The sequence below is a fragment of the Rhinolophus sinicus genome, linkage group LG07, assembly GCF_036562045.2.
Source record: "Rhinolophus sinicus isolate RSC01 linkage group LG07, ASM3656204v1, whole genome shotgun sequence".
In the NCBI taxonomy this organism is placed as follows: domain Eukaryota; kingdom Metazoa; phylum Chordata; class Mammalia; order Chiroptera; family Rhinolophidae; genus Rhinolophus; species Rhinolophus sinicus.
This window is the reverse complement of record NC_133757.1, coordinates 36,028,187-36,053,509: the sequence shown is the minus strand read 5'-3', so window position 1 is coordinate 36,053,509 and position 25,323 is coordinate 36,028,187. Positions and strand designations below refer to the sequence as shown.

General features: G+C 32.1%; 1 protein-coding gene across 1 annotated transcript in view; it reads left to right on the top strand.

The window, feature by feature from the left end:
• Positions 1-25,323, top strand: part of PCDH15 (protocadherin related 15) — a 1,312,736-nt gene that overhangs the window by 911,359 nt on the left and 376,054 nt on the right. The window contains exons 7-8 of the mRNA XM_074339439.1: positions 5,237-5,392; positions 22,728-22,847. Coding sequence (XP_074195540.1) covers positions 5,237-5,392; positions 22,728-22,847 — 276 coding nt within the window. The remainder of the gene's footprint in view (positions 1-5,236; positions 5,393-22,727; positions 22,848-25,323) is intronic.

Genomic DNA, 25,323 nt, shown 5'->3' with positions numbered 1-25,323 from the left:
GTTATTATCACAGTGTAAAGGCTTTTGTTCTGAAAATTCTTAACCCTATGCCCATGTGTTTTATGTGAAGTATAGACCATTGCTGCTAGAAAAGCAGTGTGGTAAATCAGTGTTTTTAACCCAAATCTAGTTACTGCTGGAAATCATTATTTCATTTAATTGTAAAATAATATAAGCTGTGGTGAACAAATCAGAAAAAAAAACAAAAACTCAAGTCAATGAGTGGAGAATATTCAAAATACCAGTGTCACAGATATGAAAAATAATTTTATTTTAGCAAGATTGTAAATTTTCCTGGACAGAGGATACTACTTCGTTTTCGACCACATAGTCTCTAATGTCTACCTTTCTTTGTGCATGTGCTTTACTTTTCTCCCTGCTGATTAGATTCCTTTGAACATATAATTTTGCTTCCTTGTTTCTTTGGTTTGTTCTTGGCTTTGGCTCTTACTAATGTTCACTCCACTGTAGCTCCCTATAAGCTTTCAATGCAATGCCTGCTATTAGCCTGACCATAGTCACTGTGTGTTTTTTGTTTGTTTGTTTTGGTTTTTTTTTCTCCCTAATTAATGAGAGAGAGCATCTAAATACTCACTGACTAAATCAGTGATAGCTAAGAAAATGGGGGTGAGGTCACGTGATCGATCCGTGTTCAGTTACGCCTGCCTTTTGGCTTTCTGCCCAGGCCAATATCTATTTAACCACTAAGTTTCATACTTTTATCTCCACAAAACACCTTGTATGTGTATCCATGAGCATAACCCCACTATGAACCCTCTTATTTCTCACTTGTACTTTGGGACAAATTCCTAATAGTTCTCTTTACCGTATTTCATGGTTCAAACTGTGCCAGATTCAGTGCCCCAAAACAGAGTTCTGAACTTGTCAGTTGATGACTTTTCATTGAAAACTGGCTTATCTAGCCCTTGAGTTTTCCTAGATTCAAGCTGCAACCTGTCTCATTTCCTTTTACTTAGAAACATGGAGACTCTAATCTACGAAAACTAATTGTTGTTCCCTAAATGCAATCCATTTTTTTCTTATTATGCCTTCTCTTATATTCTTTGGAGCCTACCCTTTGAAATTACCTTTATTCTTTACCTTCAGTTAAATGTTCTCTATTATCAAGTCATCTTAAATTCTACTCTCTACATGATATATCTCCTAATGGTAGCACCAGTATGTAATTTTGTGCTCTAAATTTCAAAGCCTTCAAACTCTTTTTGTGACTTGCATTATAGTGATTTCTGTTCATCTCATGTCAGTTTTATATGACTTGCTTAGAGCACAATGACCACATCATATTAATCCCAACCCAAATTGAACTTTGCATATAATAAATGCAATTAACTAAAATGGATATCCTTACTAACTGTGAAAAATCTACATATCTATCTAAAAATTATATTTTTAATATCTTAAAATTATATTTTAAATATGTACTTTCTTCTTTGGGCAAGTTCTGTAAATACATCATTTATTATGTAAGTTTAATTTGTGAAGGACATTCATATCTCTGACCAGCCAAATTTCCTTTATATTTGTTTCATTATTTAAAATCACGTCTGCAACACACTGTATATTATTTCCTTTCACTGTCTTCCAGTTTATTTGTGAAATAGTGAAGGTTTTTCATTTTGTTAATGTAGTACTAAGTACATAGAAATAAAAATCATGGGGAAATCCTTTCCTTCCTGTGAGGACTGAATACACTTTGCCTTTGCTTTATGAAAAATAAAACCAATTCTTATACAGGTTTGCTAAATATGTATTCCCCCCTAAATCATTTAGCCCTTCAAATAGCATCGTTTCTAGAAAAACTCAATTTCCCTTACATTGAAGTTGTGTGCTACAATCAGTACTGTACCAGCAATAAATTCACTACAAGAACCTCACTTCGCTTGTTGAATCCTAAGTGATTTTTCTGAAACACTCATAACACAATTTTCTATTTTTGTCTTTTTTCCATTACAAAATTCATACATATTTGTTGAAAAATTGTCTTCCCTTACTTTCTACTCTCAGCCCTATTTTTCAAAGATAACCTTATCAACTGTCGGTATGTATCATTCCTGCAGTTTATGCATATCAAAACCTATACGCATATATACAGTAACATACAAATATACAAATATATATTCAGAGTATTATGTTAAATATTCAGTTTTAAATTGGGAGAATAGTTTGCATGTCTAGGAATGTATGAATTATGATTGTTTTAAATAATTACCCCCAAACAATTTATACACAGTTTTTTTTTTCTTCTCTGTTTCATGAATGAAGCAATTTAAGAGAATTAGAGAAGATAAAATTTCCATGACATATTTTTGACCCCAGTGATGAAAGATAAACCAAAATTTCCTTAACACATTCTTAAGCATTTTGGAGTTCCTAAATTCTCACTAGTTGGCTTAGTAGAACTGTACTTGATATATTCATGACCTTCTTCTAGAGCAGAATAGAATCTATTCCAATACGAGATTACAATGTGTTTTATATATTAGCTACAGGGAATTCTTGCCTTCAACATGATCCATTATGGTTGGAATTTATAGCAAGCTAAGTTCTCTCCATAGAACTAACAGTTGTATAGGGAGCTAAAGTTGAGAGTGACAAGAGTTCCAGAGGACCTGGTTATATCTAATTTATGGGCACTTAGCAGGACAAGTGAGCTCAGTGCATCATGCATTTGATCCTCTACTTGGAAAGATTGTGACCTTCCTGTCCTAGTGCTACCACTCAATATAGAATTAGAAGTTGAGATGAAATGGTTTTATAGGTCTCTCTTGTAATATTTAGAAGACAAATAACCTTAGAAGACATAATTCACCTGATTGTCTTCCAGAAGGTGTGCCAAGGGCTAATAGTACAAGCATTTATTCTGTTTTTTACTTTACAATTGAAATATGCAGGATTTTCCTTAAATATCTTTTAAAGCGAACACTTTAAAACTGGTAATAAAGATGGAGGTCAACTAACTCAAATTAATTCCGGAATACTTCTAAGACCTAGTCTTATTAAGTGAACTTTTAGCCTCAAGCTTGCACAATTATGGGGCTTGCTTTATAAGATAGTCCATTCTCTTATGTGCAGATTTGGATTAACACAAAACCTCTACTATATTGAAAACATATGCTTTGGAATACTGTGTATTCACTTTTCTTATGTTTGCTCTCTGGACTACAATTAATAAACTAAAAAATCAGTAGATCTTTTCACAACAACCAATCAGATGTCTAGCAAATCTTGTGTTTTTAAGCTTAAACATCCTCAAATTTTATCACATATTTCAAAGTGTTCAGATTTCATATCTTATTTGTTCAGAAAATGGGGCTTATTAAATCCACTTATTTGCCCATCTGATATTCTTAATGAATGTGAAGTCTGTATTATTTTCCCAGCAGCTCATTTACGATGTTGCCATGTAAACTCATCTTTCACTCATCAAAATTTCACAATTGTATTTTCACATTAATATTTGTAGCCATTTATTATATTTGGGTCATTAAGTGTTTTCTCAAATAAGGTGATTGAAATTAAGTTATTCTGACTTATTAAAATGATTTGAACATGTTCTTTTGTCATGAAACGTTATATATCCTTCTGAGCCTTGTGACATTCACAGATTTTATGCACATGGCTTTAATGCCTTCATTTATGTCAGTGAATAAAAGTGGAATGGGATAGATACTAGAACACAGAGATATATGGCATATCTCTAGAGACTTTCCTCCACGTGTTCGTGTTGCTTCATTTTTTTTTTTTTTCTGGAGACAATTATTCAACCAGATACAAATCAATTCAACTACCTTTGTCTTTATTGGCCATATAAATATCTTGAGATTAAACAATGTTTGTTTCTGTTTAGACATAGACTCGACAATATTCTTCACTTAGAAATGTGGCCTATTCTAGTTTCTAGTAAATATTGCTGTATCTTTAAATTGGTTTTAATCCAAATATTTAATAATTTAGTATCCAGGATTATAAACTTGTATTTTATAGATTATATGTTTTTCACTTTTTTGGAAATTTAGCTTTTTTATAAATAAGTAAATTATATCCATTATGTGTTAATAAGTGCCTAGCACAGAGTAACTTCTTATAATACTTACCATGATTTGATCATAGCAGTGTTTATTATTTTCTCCATTTGTAGAGACAAGCCACCTAAGCACAAAGAGATTTGGCGTCTAGATCATGTAGTTAGTAGTTATGGAACTCAGTCTGGAAGCCAAGCAGTTTCACTCGACTAGTACACAATCATCTGTTCTAGACACAGTGCTGGTTATTGGGTAGAGAGATTCAGTCATGACCGAAGGAATACCCCAGCTTTTGTGGTGCTTCTAGTCTAGTGAAGGGACACAGACTAACACAAACATATAAAATATGTAATATGCCAAGTGATGGATGAGAAGTGCAATAAAGAAAATTAAATAGCGAAGGGAGAAATTGAAAGGAGAGAGCAGGCAAGAGTCATGGTATTATAAATGGGGTGGTAAGATCAAGTCATTCTGATTAAATGATATATTTAGAGGGAAAGTTTTATAAGCTTGAAAAATAATTTTAAAATTACCAAAATACATTTTGTAGTGTTAAACACTCTGACTCTAGAGTCAAAGAGATGCACGTGTGCATTCCAACTCTGCAAGCCCCTAATCATGGGACCTGAGTAAATAAATATTCCTCTTTGATGAGCTTTTCTCCTTCAACAGATTTATCATAAAAAATAATTACACAATATAGCACCTATTGATGTACAGATGCTTGTTGAAGTATCATTTATAATGACAAAAATTAACAACATAAAAGCATCCCATTATAACTTTTACTTAGACAAATTACACTACACACTTATAATGGAGTGGGTACTGTCAAATCACATAATGTAGTTTCATAGTAGTATACACTAAATTGTTATAGTGAATCTATATTTACAAACATGGGATGATATTCACTCTGTGTGTCTCTGTGTGTTTGCGTGTGTGTGTAATGGGTGTTAGATTTTTTTCATTAACACATTGTTTTTATAATTTGCAAGCTCATATCATTGCTTCTTTAAACTTGTCTTTCCTTGTCCTTAAAATAGTACAAGATGGATCAATTTTTGTAGATGATTATCATTTAAAGATGAACAAGCATAGGGCATTTTATTAAACAAATATGTGCTTTGATAGTAATAAGAACCTTCAGTTTCAATTATTAGTGTTTTAACGATTCAATTTCTGCATTGCAGCCACCCATGAACATACACTCCATCGTGGTAAAAGTCCAGTGCGTCAACAAAAAAGTGGGCACTGTTATCTACCATGAAGTTCGAATCTTGGTGAGAGACAGAAATGACAACTCCCCCACATTCAAGCACGAAAGCTACTATGCAACCGTTAATGAGGTCAGTTTCTATGTACTTGCTCTTTGTGTCCTTTTTATTCACATATGGAATTAACTGTATACTATAAATGTTTTAAAATGAGTCCTGTATGATAATATGCTTAACTATTTAGAAATACCATGAAAACCCTTTAAGCAATAGTGCTTTAGAAGAAATAAGGCCTGGGTGACCTCTGATAGGATTTTAGTAATTCACTTTGCTACAGGAAAATTTTGATTTCTTTATAATAATGAACAAAATATTGATATCATGATCATCTGGAGCAGTTTAATGCCTTAATCCGCATACATTCTTACTAAGGCTCAACATTTATTTATTCTCATTGTAAGATAATGAACTGTTTTTTGTTTGTTTGTTTAATATTTGAAGTGGTAGCTGTAATTAAATACTGAAATAAAATATTTAAGATTCTATCAAAGTTATTTCCTCAATTTTAAAATCACGTTTTGTCATATTCATAATATTTAAATACAAATCATTACTTCTTTTAAGAAAATGCTGATCAAATTATAAAAATTGTTTTAAAAATAACAGTATTGCTTTTATTACAACATGCTTTTTTAAGTTGTTGATTTGCTTGGAGTCAAAACCCATGAGTCAAGAACACCTTTGATGCTATTTTTAGAAACACTGTTTATTATAAATGTTCTGTTATTCCATAAGTTAGAAAATATTCCTGAAGTACCTCTAATGTCACATATTACGTGTACTTTGGACAACAAAAAGGAACCACATTTTAGCAGTTCTTTAACTCCAAGATTTTTTTTTTTAATCTTAAAAAATGCGTAACTACTTTGTAGGAGGAAAACAGTGTAATTTGTGTGTATTAAACACAGCATTGGGCTTTTAACACTTACAAGCTTTTTGAAACCTTTAAAAACAAATATATATATATATATATATATATATATATATATATATATATATATATAAAAGAATACAGATTTTAAGATAGGAAAAAACTGTATTGAAATTGTAATACAATGAATGACACTAGCACTCATTTTATTAATGACATCTTTTGAGTGAACATCATATTACATACTGCTTCTGTATTATAATTCAATTCAACTTTGAAAAGTAATACATAAATAACATCTCTTAAAATGTGTACATTTTTTTGGCACCCCCGGTATATGTCTATGTATGTTATTTATCTCAACGTTCTTCTATTCATTAAAAAAATTGAAGAAATGGTGTTTCTCATAATCTGAGACTTTATAGTACTTTAAAAAAAAAAGAAAAACAACATAAACTCCTGTTTTAAGTCTAATCGGACAAGTCAGTCTTCAGTCAGCGCTTAACCTTTTTGAGCTACCTTTATTTAACAAGTTTCTGCTGAAACAAACATGCTAATTAATGTAATTAATCAGGTTACGTGGTTAACTATTTTAGCATCTTATTTTGGCATCTGACATATACTCTATGAAAGACATTTTACTCTGTTTGAGTACTAACTTCTTTTGGACATAAACTGATAGATGAATTACCTTAGGCAACAGATCTAATTGTAAAATCCATCCTTTTACCATATTTAACTAACTGTACCTGGATCCATGCCTTTAATTTTTTGTAAAAAAAAATTATAATGTTCAATTTGAATTTCAAAGTATCCTATGTGATTTGACTATTTCCACTCATCCCATACAATGTTTTTAGTACATTGTTGAGAAATAACCTTTTCAAATACTATTTTAATCACGTCGCTCTCGTATTAAAAAGTTGTATAATTTCTCATTATTGCAAGGAAAAAGGTCATCGATTTCCTTCAACTGAACTTCAAGATCTCCCATAATCTGACCTTTTGTCAATGTATTCTTAACTTCAAATTCTCTCTGATAATGCTTCACTTGGTTCAGAATAATTTCCTCATGTCTCAGAAGTATTTCCATTTCTTGGGCTTTGCTCTCACTCTTCATTTCACTTAGAATGGACTCTTTCCTACCTTGCACGTCTCCAAGTTTTATTCATTTTTTTAAAAGTTTAAATCAAGACCTACTTCCATTTCCTATTTCTAAAGTCATCTTCTACTATTCATATCCATTAATCTTCAATTTATCCAAACTCGTACAACACCTAGATAAATATCAGTTAGAGTGATAAAATTTACAGAAAGGTTAAATATTTTATCTTAAACATTATCTGGAGAGACCCAAGTTTCTTTACAAACGTCTCCATATATGGTATTTATCCCAATTCATTTCCCTATAGCCAACTGAAGTAATCCTGTCCCACTGGTATTATGGTCATATCTTCTCTGGTTTGATTATATAGTGTGTAATTAATAATAATATTTCTCCCCTTTGATTATGCTCATACTCTTTCATATCTGTTTTCTTGAAAACAATCAGAAGTTTATTTAAAACTCAAAACATGTTGGTGCAAAAGTAATTGCAGTTTTTGTAATTATTTTTAACCTTTTAAACCGTAATTATGTTTGCACCAACCTAATAACAACAACAAAAGTTAGCTATTTTTCTCATCCTACATTTATTTGAGCAGTTCTTCCATAGTAGTACTTCTCTTAGTTTAATTGGTTAGACTGTATATATGTAGAGAGAAAATACATTGAAATTATATATAAATATAGGTATATGTGTGTACATATAGGTATATGTATATATAGCAACTACAATGTTGCCTGTAACTGTCTCTTGCAACTACAATGCTGCCTGTAAAATAAAATTAAATGAAATAGATTTTACTCTATGCAAGACTGCAAGGCATGTTCTATGCTATTTCTCCTTTTAGTAGAAGACATGCAGTTCATGCAGAAATATCTAGATTTTATTTTAATCATTCAGGGTTTTATAGATTATTGGTGTCAAAATATTTTACACTTCATTAAAATTCAAAACAGGTGTGAAGTCATTATCTCAGATTTATAAAAGAAATTAAAGTCCTGATTAGTCACTCTCCTTATTCACTATGACAAAGCTGAGACCTAGAGCAGTAGTATGAATTGGCTATGCTGTAATTAAACTGGTCTCAAAGTTGGGAATAAAACCCAAGCCCTGCTTTAATCATCCCTTCACTGCTTATTAATAGACACCCTCTTATGCTAACCGACAGCTATGTCACTGATTTTTTAAAAAATAGGGTTTATACTTAATGATATGATATCATAATATTATAAACACAATAAGTAATTTTATAAATGCATTAAATGTCAGTCTCTTACACTCTTTGTAAACACGTTCTTTATTGGTGTGTCAAGAATTTGAATGCCTATATCTAAATGCTAAGCAGAGATGATGACAAGGTTTATAGTCCCTTGTTTGTGAGCAAGACATAGGACATCACAGGTATTTTTCTCTCTCTGAATAATTGGAGATGCTCAACTAATTTTGGACAGTTGTATTATTAGCTAATTAGTCTTATTGGTTTGAAGTCTAATTGCTGCTGGTCATTCTTAAGCAATTTTTGGAAGCTAAATATTTTTTCTGGCAGTGATATCTTTAATAACACAGGTATACCATCCCCTCAAATTTTCCTTTTGACATAATAAAAAGTAAACAAGGGCAAATCAAGGGAGACATAATGTTTTTTTGGCTTTGAATAATTAATCTCAAAATAATATGGAGATTGTATTTGCCCTGGCCTTTAATGACCTTTTCATAGATGGGGCAATTATTGTCAATATTAATTTGTTCTCTTTATCACCTTAAATATTGCCTTAAATATACATTGCTGATATGATATGTGACTTACTGGAGATATTTTGTTGGCACTTTCGGGAAGCATGGTTCCTTGCATTCATTTCTCTTGACAGGGAGATGGTTTACAATCTCTAAAAAAGGAAAACAGAAGGAAGAAGAGAGGGAGGGAGGAGAGAAAGAAAGGAAAAGTTAGATTCAGGGAGAAAAAAAACAACACTAAATTCTGAGTTATTTTAAGCCTATAATGTACAGTTTATGTAACTTTGCATTTTCTTTTATTTTGTTTTGAATATGTGATTACTGCAACATGTTTTATAATTCTTAGATTCCAAATACTACACAATTTCATTGTATTATGTAGGGTGTGCTTTATTAGAGTGATACCTTCTATCATTTTTCTCAACTGAGACTAATTGTAATCTATTTAATTATTTATTTCAGCTTTAGAAGAGAAAGGCTTATTTCAAATGTTGCCTATGTTTTCTAGAAAATTGCCAGTTTTCATATTTCACTCTATGTTGTTTATATTAATTATGCTTCATTATTTTATAGTTCCATTTTATTTAGTTAATTAGAGTATATAGTTAGGCTCAAATATTAATAACAGAAGCATATACAGGTTTTTGAAAATTATAATAAAATGTATTACCTTATTTTCTTACCATATTTATTTTGATGATTTAATTTTATAGTCATTCATTAAAGAGTTATTTTAATTATTTAGTTTTCTATGGTTTCTTAAATAATTGGTTTTAAAAATTACTATAAATATTTGTTTTACTATTATTCTTTATCAATAAATAGTTTAGGGATAAGGGTTTTACTTTTAATAAATATAAAAATTCATATCATCTTTGTTTCAAATATTACTTTTTAAAAGATAAAAAGTTATATGTATAATAAAATTGCCTTATGCTGGGACAACAGAGGTTGACATAGAGTTTTACAACTGTTGGTAATTGTTTAAAAATATTTTTGATTTCTGAAATTTTCACAATGAGATGCTATTTTACCAATAGGATATACAAATTCCTAAGGATAGTATTTTAATAAAAATTACTTTGTTAAAGTGGAGATCTTAAATTAAGTTTAAATTATCTGCTTTTTTGCTCCTAATCAGTATTAAATAGTGGTATGTCAGCCTTCTGAGATTTGTATTTTTAGGTAGACTGTGGTCCACAAGTCAAATCTGGCCTGCTACTGCCTGTTTTTTGTATAGCCCATGAAATTTATTTTTTTCCTTTTTTTTTTCTATTAAGGTTTATTGGGGTGAAAATTGTTAGTGAAGTTACATAGGTTTCAGATGTACAATTCTGTAGTACATCATCTATATATCACATTAAGTGTTCACCACCCAGAGTCAGTTCTCCTTCCATCACCATATATTTGACCCTCTTTCCCTTCTTCTATCAATCCCCCCTCCTCCTTTACCCTCTGGTAACCACTGAACTGTTGTCTGTGTCTATGAGTTTTTGTATCTTCATTTGTTTGTCTTGTTCATTTATTGCTTTCAGTTTTATATCCCACATATCAGTGATGTCATATGGTTCTCAACTTTTTCTGTCTGATTTACATTTTTAACAACTAGTAAACTAAAAAATGAAACATTATTATTAACTTAAATCTGTATTTTATGAAGATTTTCACTTAGCTTTTACCTGATTAGTTCCTTAGTATTTCCTTGACTTTGATGACCTTAATAATCCATAATGAGGCAATTTATAGACTACTCGTCAATTTGGATTTACCTGATATTTCCTCGCAATTCTAGATTTTGCATAGGAATACCACAAGAGTAATACCGTGTTATTTCTGTATATAACAAAAGAGACACAGACTGTGTCTCATTCCCAGTAATGCTAGCTTTAATAACTGTAATAAGATAGTGTCAGCCAGATTTTTCTATTTTATTTCCTAGTTATTTTGTGCTTAACAATGAGTAGTTAAAACTACTTTGTAAGTAATGACTCTAAGACTTTAAATATCCTGTTTCTCATCAAATCTTCACCCACATTTTTATTAGAGATTTATCAGACATTGATTTGTTGAAAAATCATTGACAAAATGCACATTATTGTGGTTGGATATATTTTATTATCTTTGCCCCTTGAGTATTTATTGTTTTTTTTTGTTTGTTATTGTTGTTTGTTTGTTTGTTTTGGCGTTATGCAATGCACTTGCAATAAAGTTTTGATTACTAATGCAACGGTTAGCATATTGAAATCATGGTGAATATGGAAATTTATGAAATAATTTGCTTGCTGAGAACTTGCCTGTTTTCAATTGCAGTGATTATACACTATGAGTTTTCTAAAATGCAGGCACTAGCTCAGTTGAATGTCTTTGTATATCTGTAAAATATCTCAAAAACATTTTTTCTTAGGGCCAGACATAATTTATCAGTGATGGAATACATCATCCAAATTGCATCATTTCAGATTATCTGTGTCTCTTGGGTTCTATTTTGTTCCAAGTTGTATTTATTTCCTCTTTCATTTCCTGTTTTCTCAAAAGCTTTTTAATATCAAATTACGGAATTTCTGAAATAATGTATTTCACAGTTCCTGAGCATTAATATTTTGGAGGCAAACAATCTGTGTTGCAGTCCTTATCAACCAAGTATTAGGATTATAACATCAGGCAGAAGCTCTCTTAATTTATGATTCCTTAACTATCAAATAAGTATCATAACAAATAATTATGTCACAAAGTTTTATTGAGGATTAAAAGTCATAATGCTTTTAAAGTACTTATTACATGTTCTGGCCATCTTTATTTTGCAAATAAACTCTGCCTTGGAAATATGCTTTGGAAATACTAATATATTTAAAAACCAAGGGACTCTTCACAAATTAAATGCAAAACATAAATTGGTAAACAGGCAGTAATTAATGGGACATCATTGGGAATTTTAGTTGTTTTTTTTTTCACAATGGTGAAACAACATTATCTATGAATCTATCCAATTTAAGCTCTCACTTTCCTGATCAAATTCTTTAAGTTTTGTGCTATTCTTTTCCATTTTATCTTGACTGTATCATCTCCTTCCATTCAATACATGCATTTTGAACATCTGTTTTTAGCATAGTCACTCTGGTAGATCTAAGCACATATGGTCTCCATGATGGAGCATAACAATGAGACTCCGTATATACTTAAGTATTTTAATAAACATTTTACATATGTTTGCTTTAAAGTTTCTACACATAATAGGTGATTTTTAATACAAGTTATATATATATATACACACACACTCATACATATATAGTTATTTGTTTGTTTGTTTGTTTTGTTTGTTTTGAAACATAGTCCATGGTATTGGAAACTTGATAAATATCTCCAACTATTCAAGGAATAAAAATCACTGGATCTTCAGGGCCATTCCCATTCACAGAATTTCTTTGAATAGAGTACTAATATTTAGTCTACAGACACAAAAGCTTCTGAAGAAAGATATGAGACTAAACCCTAGTTTATTTTCTTGTCTCTGTTTTCCTCCTCCAAAAGCTGAAACTTTTTAGAATCCACTTTTTGTTTTGTTGTTGTTGTTGTTGCTTTTTGTTTTTTTGTGTGTGTTTTTTTTGCACATTCATTCTGGCAAGCAGTAAACAGGTAAGGGAGATAGAAAGAGAAGGAGATAAGGCAAGGAAAGAAGCACATTAGCATTTTTTTTTTTCTACTTTAAGCATGTAAATGGGAATCAATCTTTCAGGTGTTTGAAAGATGCAAGTACTCAACTATTCAACAACTTTCAAATGCAATAAACTCTTATACATATATATTCAACTTAAGGTTATTTGTTCTTTAGTTTTTAAAGATGAGAAGAGCTATTTATTATGACTCACTCTAATAAAAATCTTTCTCTTATTTTAAAGATACTTATCTACCTGGATTTGCCTATCATAATTTATTCAGAGAAAGTGATTTTCAATATCAATTATATAGCTTCCATGATAAAAAATGGTGTGAAGATTTTAATTACATGTGCAAACGCTATTTATGTTAAAGGGAACATGAAAAAATGTAATTCCTTTATTTTTTTCTCTTTGATTTTAATAAATTACTGCAAGGTAATATACACCAAGTGTAAATTTAAAATGTGTACTATTTGCTATCAATTCTTGAAAGTTTTAAGACAAATTTCAAATAGACATTTGATTTGGATAAATGCTTAAATAAAACAAATGTTATATTAACAAGGTAGTATAAAACCAATATCATGGTCACAGAAACAATGGTTTGGGCAACAATAGGTTTTCAATAAATAATTATAGAATCAGAGATAATGTAATTTCATTATTGTGTGAAAAAGCTTAAGTTTTCATCAATTACTGTTTATAAATTTGTAACTCTTTTTATTTCTGGAGACCCCCTTGTTTTTCAAATACACTATTTCTAAAGTATATTTCCAAGGTAGGGATGACTTTCGAGAGAGATTCATAAAGTTATTTTATCTGAGTAAGATTTTATAGGCTGAATCATAGCCAAAGGATGAATGGCTTCTATGTTAGAAAGATTATTATTATGAAAGGTGGTCTTCAGACCATACAGTGTAATTGAGAAGACTCTAAAAATTAGTGTAGGGACAAGAAGAAGAGAGTAATTAATCATTTTAAAATAAGCTTGCTTTTCAGGACAACATAAATTAGAGTTCAGGAATTTACAATACCTTGCATAGATGACTACATAAGCCCTGTGAGTAATATTCAAAGGATCACAGAGTGTGATCAAAGTACCAAAACACTGTATGGATTCTGTTATATTTAATCAACAATTGTTCCACAGAGTGCTATATGGTCTGTATACAGACATTAATGAGTGATAACATGGGAATCTGATCCTTACCTTTGCAAAATCAAATACTGGTTTTTATTTGTTCACTGAAGAGAAACTGGATCAGGGATGTGTTTTCCAGTTCTCCTGAGACACTGATAGATAGGTAGTTATGTAGATAGATGATAGTAGTTAGACAGATGACAGATGGATACATAGATACATAGATAGATACAGGGATAAAGCAAGGGAGATTGATTTTAAGGCATTGGCATATATGATTATGGAGGCTGAGGGATCATAAGATCCACAGTGGTGAACCTGGAGACTCAGGCTTGATGATGGTATAGTTCCAGTCCAAGACCAAAGTCTAAGAACTAGGACAATGGGCTGTATAATTTCCAGCCTGAGTCCAAGTTTGAAGGCAAAAAAATACAGATACCCTAGCTTAAAGACAGTCAAGCAGAGAGAGTGAATTCATCCTTATTCAGCCTTTTTATTCTACTTAGGACTTCAGTGGATTAGATGAGCCCCCCACACACACACACATTTGGGAAGGCAATCTGCTTTACTCAGTCTCCTGATTCAAATGCTAATCTCACCGGAAACACCCTCACAGACACACTCAGAATAATGTTTAGCCAATATTTGGGCACCATCACTGCGCAGTCAAGTTGACACATAAAATTAACCATCACAAAGGCTATGGATTCATGCTACACAAATGTGAAAGAAAATCATAAAATGGAGATCTTGTTGTTAATTAAATGTCTTTCACTGCAATTACACTAGCAGTGATAATTTATACAGCATATCACCTTCTGTTGGGTGTTTTTCTCTTAAGAGACTAATTGTCTAGTGTAAAATGACTGTCTAATACACAGTAAATTCGATAAAGCTACTGGTGATTGAAAATAAACATGTATTAATCTAATATAGACTGATATGTATTCTTGCTCCACTAAATAAAATGTTTCTGCTTTGAAAATGTCTATTAGTAGAAATAGAGCACCACTGCCATTGACAGCATTCTGTCATTAAATCACTATTACATGAAAATTATCATGTAGTGAATTCTAGTTCAGTTTATCTACTGTCCATGACATAAGTAAAGTCTCATCAATTGTATTTTAAATCATCTCCTAGGGTGGCTTTTTCATGGAAAGGTTTTCAAAAAATGGGTAATTTCATCCTTCTGTAACGATTTTTCCCAGTTGCAATAATATTATTTATTTGTACTTATTATAAAAATACATTTTGTTCTAGACTCTAGTTTATTTAATTTTTAAAGCTATTAAACTCTATCAGAAGGCATTGGTTTGAAATATATGTGAAAAACTATTTTATATATTCAGAAATTATATAACTTAGCATCTTATTTCTACCAAGATGTTTGTTTTCATGTAAGTATATTACACTCCAGGAAATACTCAACAAATACAAATGCCAGGACATTGTTGTTACCTGTCAATACAAGGGTACTGATGCCAGTGGCATTATCCAATCACTAAATATATGTACTTATATTTCACACAATATTATGATTTTTGGAATGCTTTCCAACATTCATCCTTCTCAATATTTTCTTCAAAGGGGACAACAACCACTTCTTAACTGAATATAAAGTCCGTCTACATTGATGTCATTATCATGGTAGTTAGTGTAAGACATCCTTGAAGTCCTGCCTTTTAACAAATAAAAATCAGCGTCTATCACTGAACAAAGTATCTTTGTGGGAATTGTGAGATCCAGCGTATACGAAGGGACCTGGAAGTAATCCCACCTACCCGTGCATGGGGTAATAATCAGGCCAACCTCTGTTTGGCCTGTGGCTCCAGGAGAAGCCAGCAAACTGGCCCTAGCATGTCTTGAAAGCATTCTGGGCAAATCTGAGGAACGCTGGCTTGGATAGATACCCATGGAAAAGAGACTTGGTAAAAGTCCAGCCTTGCCAAGGAAAGATTCTAGCACTCTAGTGCAATAAAATAAAACACAAGTTTGGAGTTTGGATCCATGAAAGAAAGAAAGTAAGAGGGACTTTACCAGTGTGGGTCCTTCAGCCACGTGGTGCCTGAACTAGCTAGTGGGACCTCTCCCGCAGGTGAAAGGGAAAGCGGTGAGTGAGTGCCCCGCTACCACAGATGGTTTGGACCCTGCTGGGGAGTCTACACATCAGCACCCAGATTGAGGCAGGACCTCCATGACTCAGGGGAAGGAGGAGATTGGGAAAGAGATAAGAATATCAAAGGGCATAAAAAGGATGAGGTTCCTATTGACTGTTGGGACTTAAGCAGGAAGCCAGTCCACTTTGCATTTGGAGAACCTCATGCAAGGATTCCCCCTACCTGACCTGTGGGCACCCCAACACCTCAAGGGCTAAACCCACACTCTTCCCCACTCTGTGGCCGACTCCTTGTGTGTACTCCCCAGTGGGGTGGTTGAGAGACAGCCCCAGTAAACACAGGATATGCTCAGAAAATCAAGCCAAGGACTATGGGCAAGGGAGAAACCAAAAACGTGACTATAGCGCCACCTTCTGGTTCCCAACAGTCAACCTGGTGAGTTAATACCAATCAGAAAAGATATACAAGCCGTAGGAGGTAGCAACAAATGTGGAGTGGGTATATTTATAGTATAAGGTAGGAGAAAATCCCAAATGTAAGCAGGACTAAAAAAAAAAATCTCAAACACAATGACAATTAGGAAAGATCTGAGGCGTCTGTTACTGAAAGATGAGAAAGCAGCAATGCAAAACTCCAAGGGACCTGAAGAATCAAGGAGACATGTCATTACCAAAATGTAACAATCCTGCAGTAATAAAACTCAAAAACACGAAAATTGGTGATTTACCTGATAAATAATTCAAAATAACTCTTTCAAGGAAACTAAGTGAGCTCCAGGAAACACAGAAATATAATGCAATAAAACTAGGAAAAGAATATATGAACAAAATGAGAAATTTAACAAAGAAATAGAAATCGTTAAATAGAAACAAACTACTGGGGGTGGCTGGTTAGGTTAGTTGATTAGAGCATGGTGCTGATAACACCACGGTTGGTGGTTCGATCCCTTCATGAGCTACTGAAGAAACAAATTCTGGAGCTGAATAATTCAAGGAATAAAATGAAAACTTCAATAGAAAGTATTATAGCAGAATAGATCAGCCATATTAAATAAGGTGTCTTTAAAGAGAAACACACATAAAACAGGTTACCTATTGATCGGTTGGTTAAAATGTAACCAGAGGCTTGCAGAAACCTAACCCTGTTTTCCTCCTAGCAATGCAATAATGTGGTTCAGTATTCATTAATTTAGTGTTTGTGGTGACTTTATAGAACATAACTAGCACAGATAGTGTGAATCAACTGGATTTATGTGAAACTGTGAATACAATGCTTTTGTGGGGAAATACTCCAAGTAAGAGTAGAAAGGATAAATGTTCTCTTTTTGGAGAATCCTTCATAATTTTTAGGTTGGCTTAAGCAACTATGGCTCACAAGATCCCGGGACAGTTAAGTGAGACCTCCTCACCGTTTAAGTTCACGGTCTAATTTCCTTCATATATCTTCTTGAAATATTGAAATGTCTTTCTTTGATTTTCTTTAACTTTTACATTTGCATTTATCCGTGCATTTGCTGTATTTCCCAATAGATGTGCAAAATTATTTGTGGAAAAAAAAATCCATGAACTAAATAAGTAAGTGATACCCTCAGGTAGCTACCCAAGCTGCTAATCATTCCCTGCATAGAATGCTCTTCAGAAGACCAAATTTATAATTTTAAGATTTGTTAAAATGTTAAAGGGCACAGAATATGGCCATCTTCATGGCACATGTTCACTGAAAACTGTGAACAATAAGGTATAGGGCAACATATTATAATACACTATCAGATTGTCATGTTAAAATTTTCAACTCCTATGTAATATTCAAAAATTCACAAAAACACAAATGTACCATGTCTCCTGTAATGAGAATCAGTAATAATGGTGTGTGTTTATTATGTTTATTATATATGTAATATGTGTATACATAGATATGTACATATTTCTGTTGCACATATATGCATATATGTATGAAATTAATAAAATAGGATTCTGAAATCTATTGTTTTTTAGAACCATTTTGTATATTCCAACTGTATTTTGCTTGTATGCATCTAGGATAGGCTACCCATTAGAGCCCTATCAGTCTTGCCAGACTTTTCATATTAGCACAAAATGCCTTATCTTCTTTTTTTTCTTAGCTCTTTCTACTACATTAGTTTCAAATATTCTGAACCTTAACCCATATCTGAATAGGTCCACCATCTGATGGGTAGATCATGGATATAATGTAACATTTTATTGTTGCATTTTACATGCAGATGTCTGTGTGTACATGTTTGCTCATCCTAGTAGTGAAATGAATTGGGACAATTTGTGCCAAATTGTTTGGCCTAAATGTACAACTATCAAAGGGAGCAAAACTCACTAGTCTATATAAATGCTGAACTGATAACTTGGCATGCTACCTGAGTCTTTTGTTGTCAACAATAAAATAACCACATTTCCAAAATTGGGTGGAAAGTCTTTAATCTAATTTTTATGGCAATGGTGAACAGAGACAGCACCATGAATGAAATAGGATGCTGCAATCTACTGTTTTACTAATACTTTCAATTTAATTCTCAAGGACCTAAATTCTCCTTTAAAAAAGAGTTTAAAATTCTCTTTAGCAATTATTTTTAACCTTTATATGATACCATTATAGGAATGACGAGCTTTATTTTCGATTTAACAGCTTGGCGATTGTTTCTCTTTTATTTTCCATTCAAAGACATGAACTGATAGAATTTATTGTAAAATTATTTCTACCAGTAATTTCAAGAAATAAGTATATATAGGCACATAAGTTGTATTGGGGACAATTATGTATGTCACCCCTAAATATGTTCAAATCCTAAAATGACAATAATTTAATTACTTTTTTTTCTCATTTATGTTACCTGATGTATCCTTAAATTGGAAACATAAACAAATGCATAGTAAGTCCTTTTACATGTAGTCTAATTACAATGTTTGTTGTACTTTGTCACCATATATATTTTTAAAGGCAACCTAAGAAATATAATGTAGAGTTCATTTTAAATGACTAAATATTAAAAATTATACCTATTTATACACATGATTTTTAAATGGTAAAAGAGACCTGTCAGTGATAAAAAAGCAAAACATTAATTGAGGGGGCAGCCGGTTAGCTCAGTTGGTTGGAGCTCGGTGCTCTTAACAAGGTTGCCGGTTCGATCCCCACATGGGCAACTGTGAGCTGTGCTCTCCACAACTAGATTGAAATAACTACTTGACTTGGAACTGATGGGTCCTGGAAAAACACCCTTAAAAATAAATTAAAAAGTTAAAAAAATTATATTAAAAAAATTGATGATGATATACGAAGAGCACCATAACACTTTTTTTGTTTGTTTGTTTTTTTTTGTTTTGTTTTTTTTTTTTGGTTTTTTTTTTTGCCTTTTATGAGTATCAAAAACATTTGGACACCTGGAGAAAAATATAGGTATTTTTTCATAGTTAGGGTTTTTGAATTTGCAAGTATGTCTTTAGATTTGCACGTATTGCATTGTAAGAAGTAAAATCCTTCAAACCATCCATTCCAATAAAATACTGTTATATATTATTTATTTCTAGAAACTTATTCTTGTATATGACTGTGAAAATTTGCAAAGGTTGAGACTTAGAGAATATAATGTTCTATTTTTTCTCCTTGATAGTCCTTTTCTTATTACAATTGCCATTCTATTACTTATACCAAATCATCAAAGTGGTTTTATTTACATCTTGTCTTCTGAGACTCAAGTTCCTGAGTAGTTCTTTTTTATTCTACTTATAAAGAGAATATTTCAAACTTTTAGACAAATTAAGTTTCTATTATTAAACCAGCATGAATACACTGTCAATCTGCCTTTACATAATAATAAAAATATCTAAAAGAAAATAATGCTGTTGTATAGTAAAAATGTAGTTGAATGTTAGACAAACTGTCATAGTATCAGTTGAAAGGGTGAAATATTTTATTCTGTTTGTTTGTTTTTAAATAATTTTGATATGCAATCACAGATTTAAGTCTCAAAGATTCATAATGTATAGGTGACATACTGCTTATTTTGTTGAAACCTTTCCTTTAACTGAAAAAGTTATTAAAAGGGGAAAAAATGGTTTTAGTAATAGTGAGTTGATATAAAAAAAAATAAATCAATGTTATAACAAATAGTCCTTTTAGAGACATATTGAAAGGGCTGGCAGAACTGATAAAATAGGGAAAGTTGTTTGCAGTACCCTTTACAATCTTTTGTTGTAAAACTCTTGTTTTCCTGGCTTCCAGCCCACTCACTTATTGATCTAAGTATCTTCAATATTCTGGTAGTAGGTATATGATCTGACCTCTCCCTGGATCTCCTATTCCTTCCACACAACACCAAATGTTATTGCCCTTGCCTATAGTACTTCAAGATCTTGCTCTATAATGAATCTAGTCCAGTAGTATATACTGCCTCAGTGAGTATAGAAGAGATGGGTGCACTATTTTCAACATTTTCAGACAACCTATTGTTCAAGGACTTTGTTTTCCCTTTTTATTTGTTTTGATTTTTTCAGTTGAACCCCATGGCACACATTTTTTTTTTTTAGCAACAAAGATTTTGATGAAATATTTTAAGTTTGTTTTATTAGCTATCTGGGAATAAATCATTGACATTCAATTTTTAAATTTCATAATTTAAAAATCAAGTCATAGCTACATAAGAATTTTGAGAACTTTATAAGGGAGAACAATGTCTTTTGGAACAGAGATTGTATTAAAACTATATAAACCTTGGCATGGAAGCCTTTACTCAACTAACATTTGCACTGAACCCATCCACTAAAGGTCTCTCAGTTCTGTATGTGCTATTTAAGCCATCTCCTCTCACTTCATTCTCATTTCTCTTTGACCACCAGAAAGTCAAAGTTTGCCTTTTAAAGCTGCCTGCAGCGAGGGTTATAAATACCCACTGAATGAAATAGGATGCTGAAATCTACTACTGTTATACTTTGTACTTTAGGTATATTTCTGTCTTTTCTTTTTAAATTGTATTAAATTTATTGGGGTGACATTGGTTAACAGAATTATGTAGGTTTCAAGTGTTTAATTCTATAATACATCATCTATATATTGCATTGTGTGTTCACCACACAAAGTCAAATTTCTTTCTGTCACCATATATTTGACCCTCTTTACCCTTTTTTATCTCCCCCTAATCCCTCCACCCCTTCCCAGTTGGTAATCACTATACTGCTGTCTGTGTCTATGAGTTTCTGTTCATTTGTTTGTCTTGCTTGTTCATTTGTTGTTTTCAGCTCTATATTCCTCATGAGTGAAAGCATATGGTCCTTGACTTTTTCTGTCTGACTGAAAGAAGTTGGTATATTTCTTTAATCGTAATTGCTTTTTTTTTTTTTTTTCTAAATCAGAGGTTGCAAACTACTGCAGTTGCTGTGCCAATGGATATATTTTGTTGGCCCATTCAATTCATAGTTTAATTCCCTAAAATTTGTTGCAAACCTTAGAAAAAAGAGACTTCTTATAAAATTAGAATATTACACAACATAGTAACTTTGGCTCCGCATTTCATTATGGCAAGAATTTGCTGCGGTTGAGTAGCAGCTGCCACTTTAGAGAGGGCACATGCTCCCCAGTTGCTACCATTCGCATCAGGTTTGTTTCACTTCTTTATTTTACATTACCTGATGGATCTCTGTAGACATTTGTGTTTGTAGCTGCTGAAAATAGAAGTAAATGAGACAACTCCTCTTTATTTCTAGTATAGTTCTCCATGAAGGGATCCCATTTAAAAACTATCAAAACATGCTTCAGAACAAAATTGAAAAATCTCTGCACTGTGGAGGCACAGAGCTTATATCTATTGACAAAATATCATTTATTCATTTTGACAATGCAATGCTTAAGGACGTAAAGTATAAAATGTAAGCATAACAAAAAGGGCACCATGTTCTTATATGGGGTTGGGAAATGTTATATCAGAGATGATTTAGGGTAAGGTAATACCTAATTAAGTTGAAATGTAAGTAATTAGTAGGATTCCACTTAAAGCATCAGGACTGGAGACTAATATAGGAATACATTGTGCAAAGAGCTACAGGTAAGAAAAAATAACCGTGATTGTCTGGTGGAGATCAATAAGAAATAAAGCTAAATACCAAATCATGGTCTTAGAGGCCACATTAAGTTTTATTGTTGTTTGATTCTAAATGGAAATATATGACCATGTTGACAACTCCTGTCACATGATGGCTTTCTACTTAACCAATATTGCAAGCACTAAAGAGACCCTCAGCTTTCTCTCTCCTCTGATAGATACGGTATCCATTTTCTTCAATTCTCTTCCTTAATTTTGCCAATTGCATGCAATTACTAGCCTGGATTTCATCAATCTGTCTGCATTTCTCTTTTTATTTTAAAATAAAGTAACTCACTTCCTCATGCAATTTAAGTTCTAGCTTGTAGATATCTTAATGCCTCATGTTTTTTTAAGGGGGAACAAAAAAAATGCATTTTCTCCATAGGGACTAAGATGCCAGTGGTCATAAATTGGTAGAAATGTGCTTCACTCTGAATCAGGGCCTTCTATTTCTTTAACCCAAAGCAAGGACCATGATGTTGGAAATTTCAGACTTTATAAGAACTCCTGTGTAAGGTTTGCAAATTTTCTTTTGAAAATTTGGTCTGTGGTTGTGGGCAGGCAGCTGCCTACTCTATTCTTTTGTGTAATAAAGGACTGGTTTTGGGGCTGTAACAATTCTGGTCTGCCACTGATTAAATGAAAATTAACAGTTTTTCTTTTCTTTCTAGCTCACTCCAGTTGGCACCACGATATTTACAGGATTTGCAGGAGACAATGGAGCTACAGACATAGATGATGGCCCAAATGGACAGATAGAATATGCTATTCAATATAATCCAGAAGATCCGGTATGTAAATACCTACTTGCAATGTGACTTCACTATGAGGAATAGAATTCATGTCTACTTCAGCTGATACTTATTGTATTAGTCCATTACTCAGTCCCTGAACCACATTAGTAATCATAATATAATTACACATTACCTCAAAATTGCATTCTTTTAAATATGTATGCTATACTTCTTAAAGCTAATTTTTGATGGAATTTGTAGATAAGTTTATAAGATGTATTTTAAATATAATATACAATTTTTACTAAATTTTCATTATGTTTGTGGACTTCTAAACATTCTAACTAATTCACTGGACATGATATAACCAATGTGATGTATATGCTTTACAGAACCCACAGATTAACAGAGATATTCACTAAGCATCATTCTAATTTAATGAGGCAAAATGATATGACAGACATCTTGAGAGCACTTAAGTGAAGGTATCTTTACAGAGAGAATCCATCTGTAGCCGTCATGGAAACTTAGTGTAAACCTCAGTACCAGTTTGTTCATTTTTAGAGTTATTACAAAGACCTGATGCCCCTGTTCAAACTTTACTAATTCTGCTTATATTAACAGAGACATAATATTCTCCTACTAATTTATTAATTTCAAAACAAAATGTATGTACTACAGACATATTTAATGTGAAAATGTGGCCACCTCTGGCTTTTGCAATCACAATTATAATTTTTTTCAAAGTAATCTCACACTGTATGGTAAAAAGTGTAGATTAATTTCTTCTACTTAAAAATCTGTGCTCTTTCTGTCTTCTTTTTTTTCTTTCTTTGTTTTTCTCTTTTCTTTTTTTTTTTTTATCTGATGGGGTACATTGTTCATTAACAGAAATCACAAATTAGTGACATAGATTTCATTCAACTCCCAGACATTTTGTTTGGCCACAAATTATTTTAAATATTTTTTGGAGCGAATATCCAAAAATCATGAAATTTCACATTCAAATCTTGGTTTCTCTTCTCTCCTCTCTGAAGAAACAGAAATTTGATATCACTGGTTCTAATTTCCAATAAGACAAGTGTCAGCTAGAGTTGAAATGTAGCTTCCAAGTAGGAATGAATTTCTACCACTCAGATAATACATGTATATACACTTATACACCCAGTTGCTTTTTTCATTTACAAAATCTGCTTTATCATTATGGAAATTTGCAAAAGTTATTCCTCCCATACAGTAATAGGAAGTATTTTCAATTAATTCACTCCATCACTTTAAACACTAGCATACAGTGTTTCAGACTAGGAAAATTTGAGTCATGTTTCCCCAATATGTAACGTGTCATTTTTCTCTGGCTGTTTTCACGATTTTCTTTTAATCTTGAATGTTTGGCAATTTAACTGTGGCAGGCCAAGGTGTAGTTTTCTTTGTGATTATCTTTCTTGTGAGCAGGTAGCTGAACTTCTTTAATTTCTGAATTTGTCTTTTGACACTTAAAGACTCTTTCTTCTCTGAGTCTTATTACAGGCATGTTAGGCATTTAATTATCATTCCACAGGTATAGGCTCTGTTCAGATATTTTCAACATGTTTTACTTTAATCACTTGTCTGCAACTGTATATTTTCTATTGATATGTGTTCAAGGCTACCCTGTGCTCTGCTATTTTCATTCTGTTGCTAAACCTATCCAATGTTTTATTTTGTTGTTGTCTTGTTTTGTTTTGTTTTATTTAATTTCAGATAGTATAATCTTTAGGACTAAATTTTCCATATTTTTAGAGTTTGTGTTTCTTTGCTGACATTTTCTATCTTTTCACTTATAGTGAGAATATTACTTTTATATCTCTTATTGCAGGCGGAGTTGTGAATAGCTGATTCAAAATCCATTTCTGCTGTTCTAACATTGGCCTTCCTTGATTTTCTTTCCTCTTGAAAAGAGATCATATTTATGGTTCATTATACAAGAAGTTATTTTGGACTCGATTCTGGGTGTTCTAAATGGTGTTCTAAATGTTATATTGTGGAAAGACTCTTGTTCTTTTGTATTACTCCAAGGATATATATATATATATTTTTTAAGCATTGAACTTGGTTGGACTCAGATGGAAAACTCTTTTGGAAGCAGCTCAAATCTCAATTCAGTATATGTTTTTTCTTAGATGATCTGCTTGTAGTCTGCCCCATGTAGGTGTGGTTTGAAGATCACTACAGATCTGAACATAGTTTATAAGTAGACTTTTGTTTTCATCCTTCTGGCTTTCTCCTTTCTAGTACACCCACATCCCCCACTTTCTTTCAGCTTTCCTTTTCCCAAAATCTATCCCCTGATTCTTCAGGCAAGAAAGACATCAGGCTTTTTAATCAGCATTTTAACTACCCCTTAAAGTGCTAAATTGAACCTTCCCTAAGGCTAACTACCACAAAACCAGAAACACACATCCTCTCTTCTTTCGAGAGTCTAATCTCCTCCAGAATATCCCTACTTTGGTTCTCTCTCCAGGGATGTCAAGTATTTTTTGTTTGTTTATTTTTC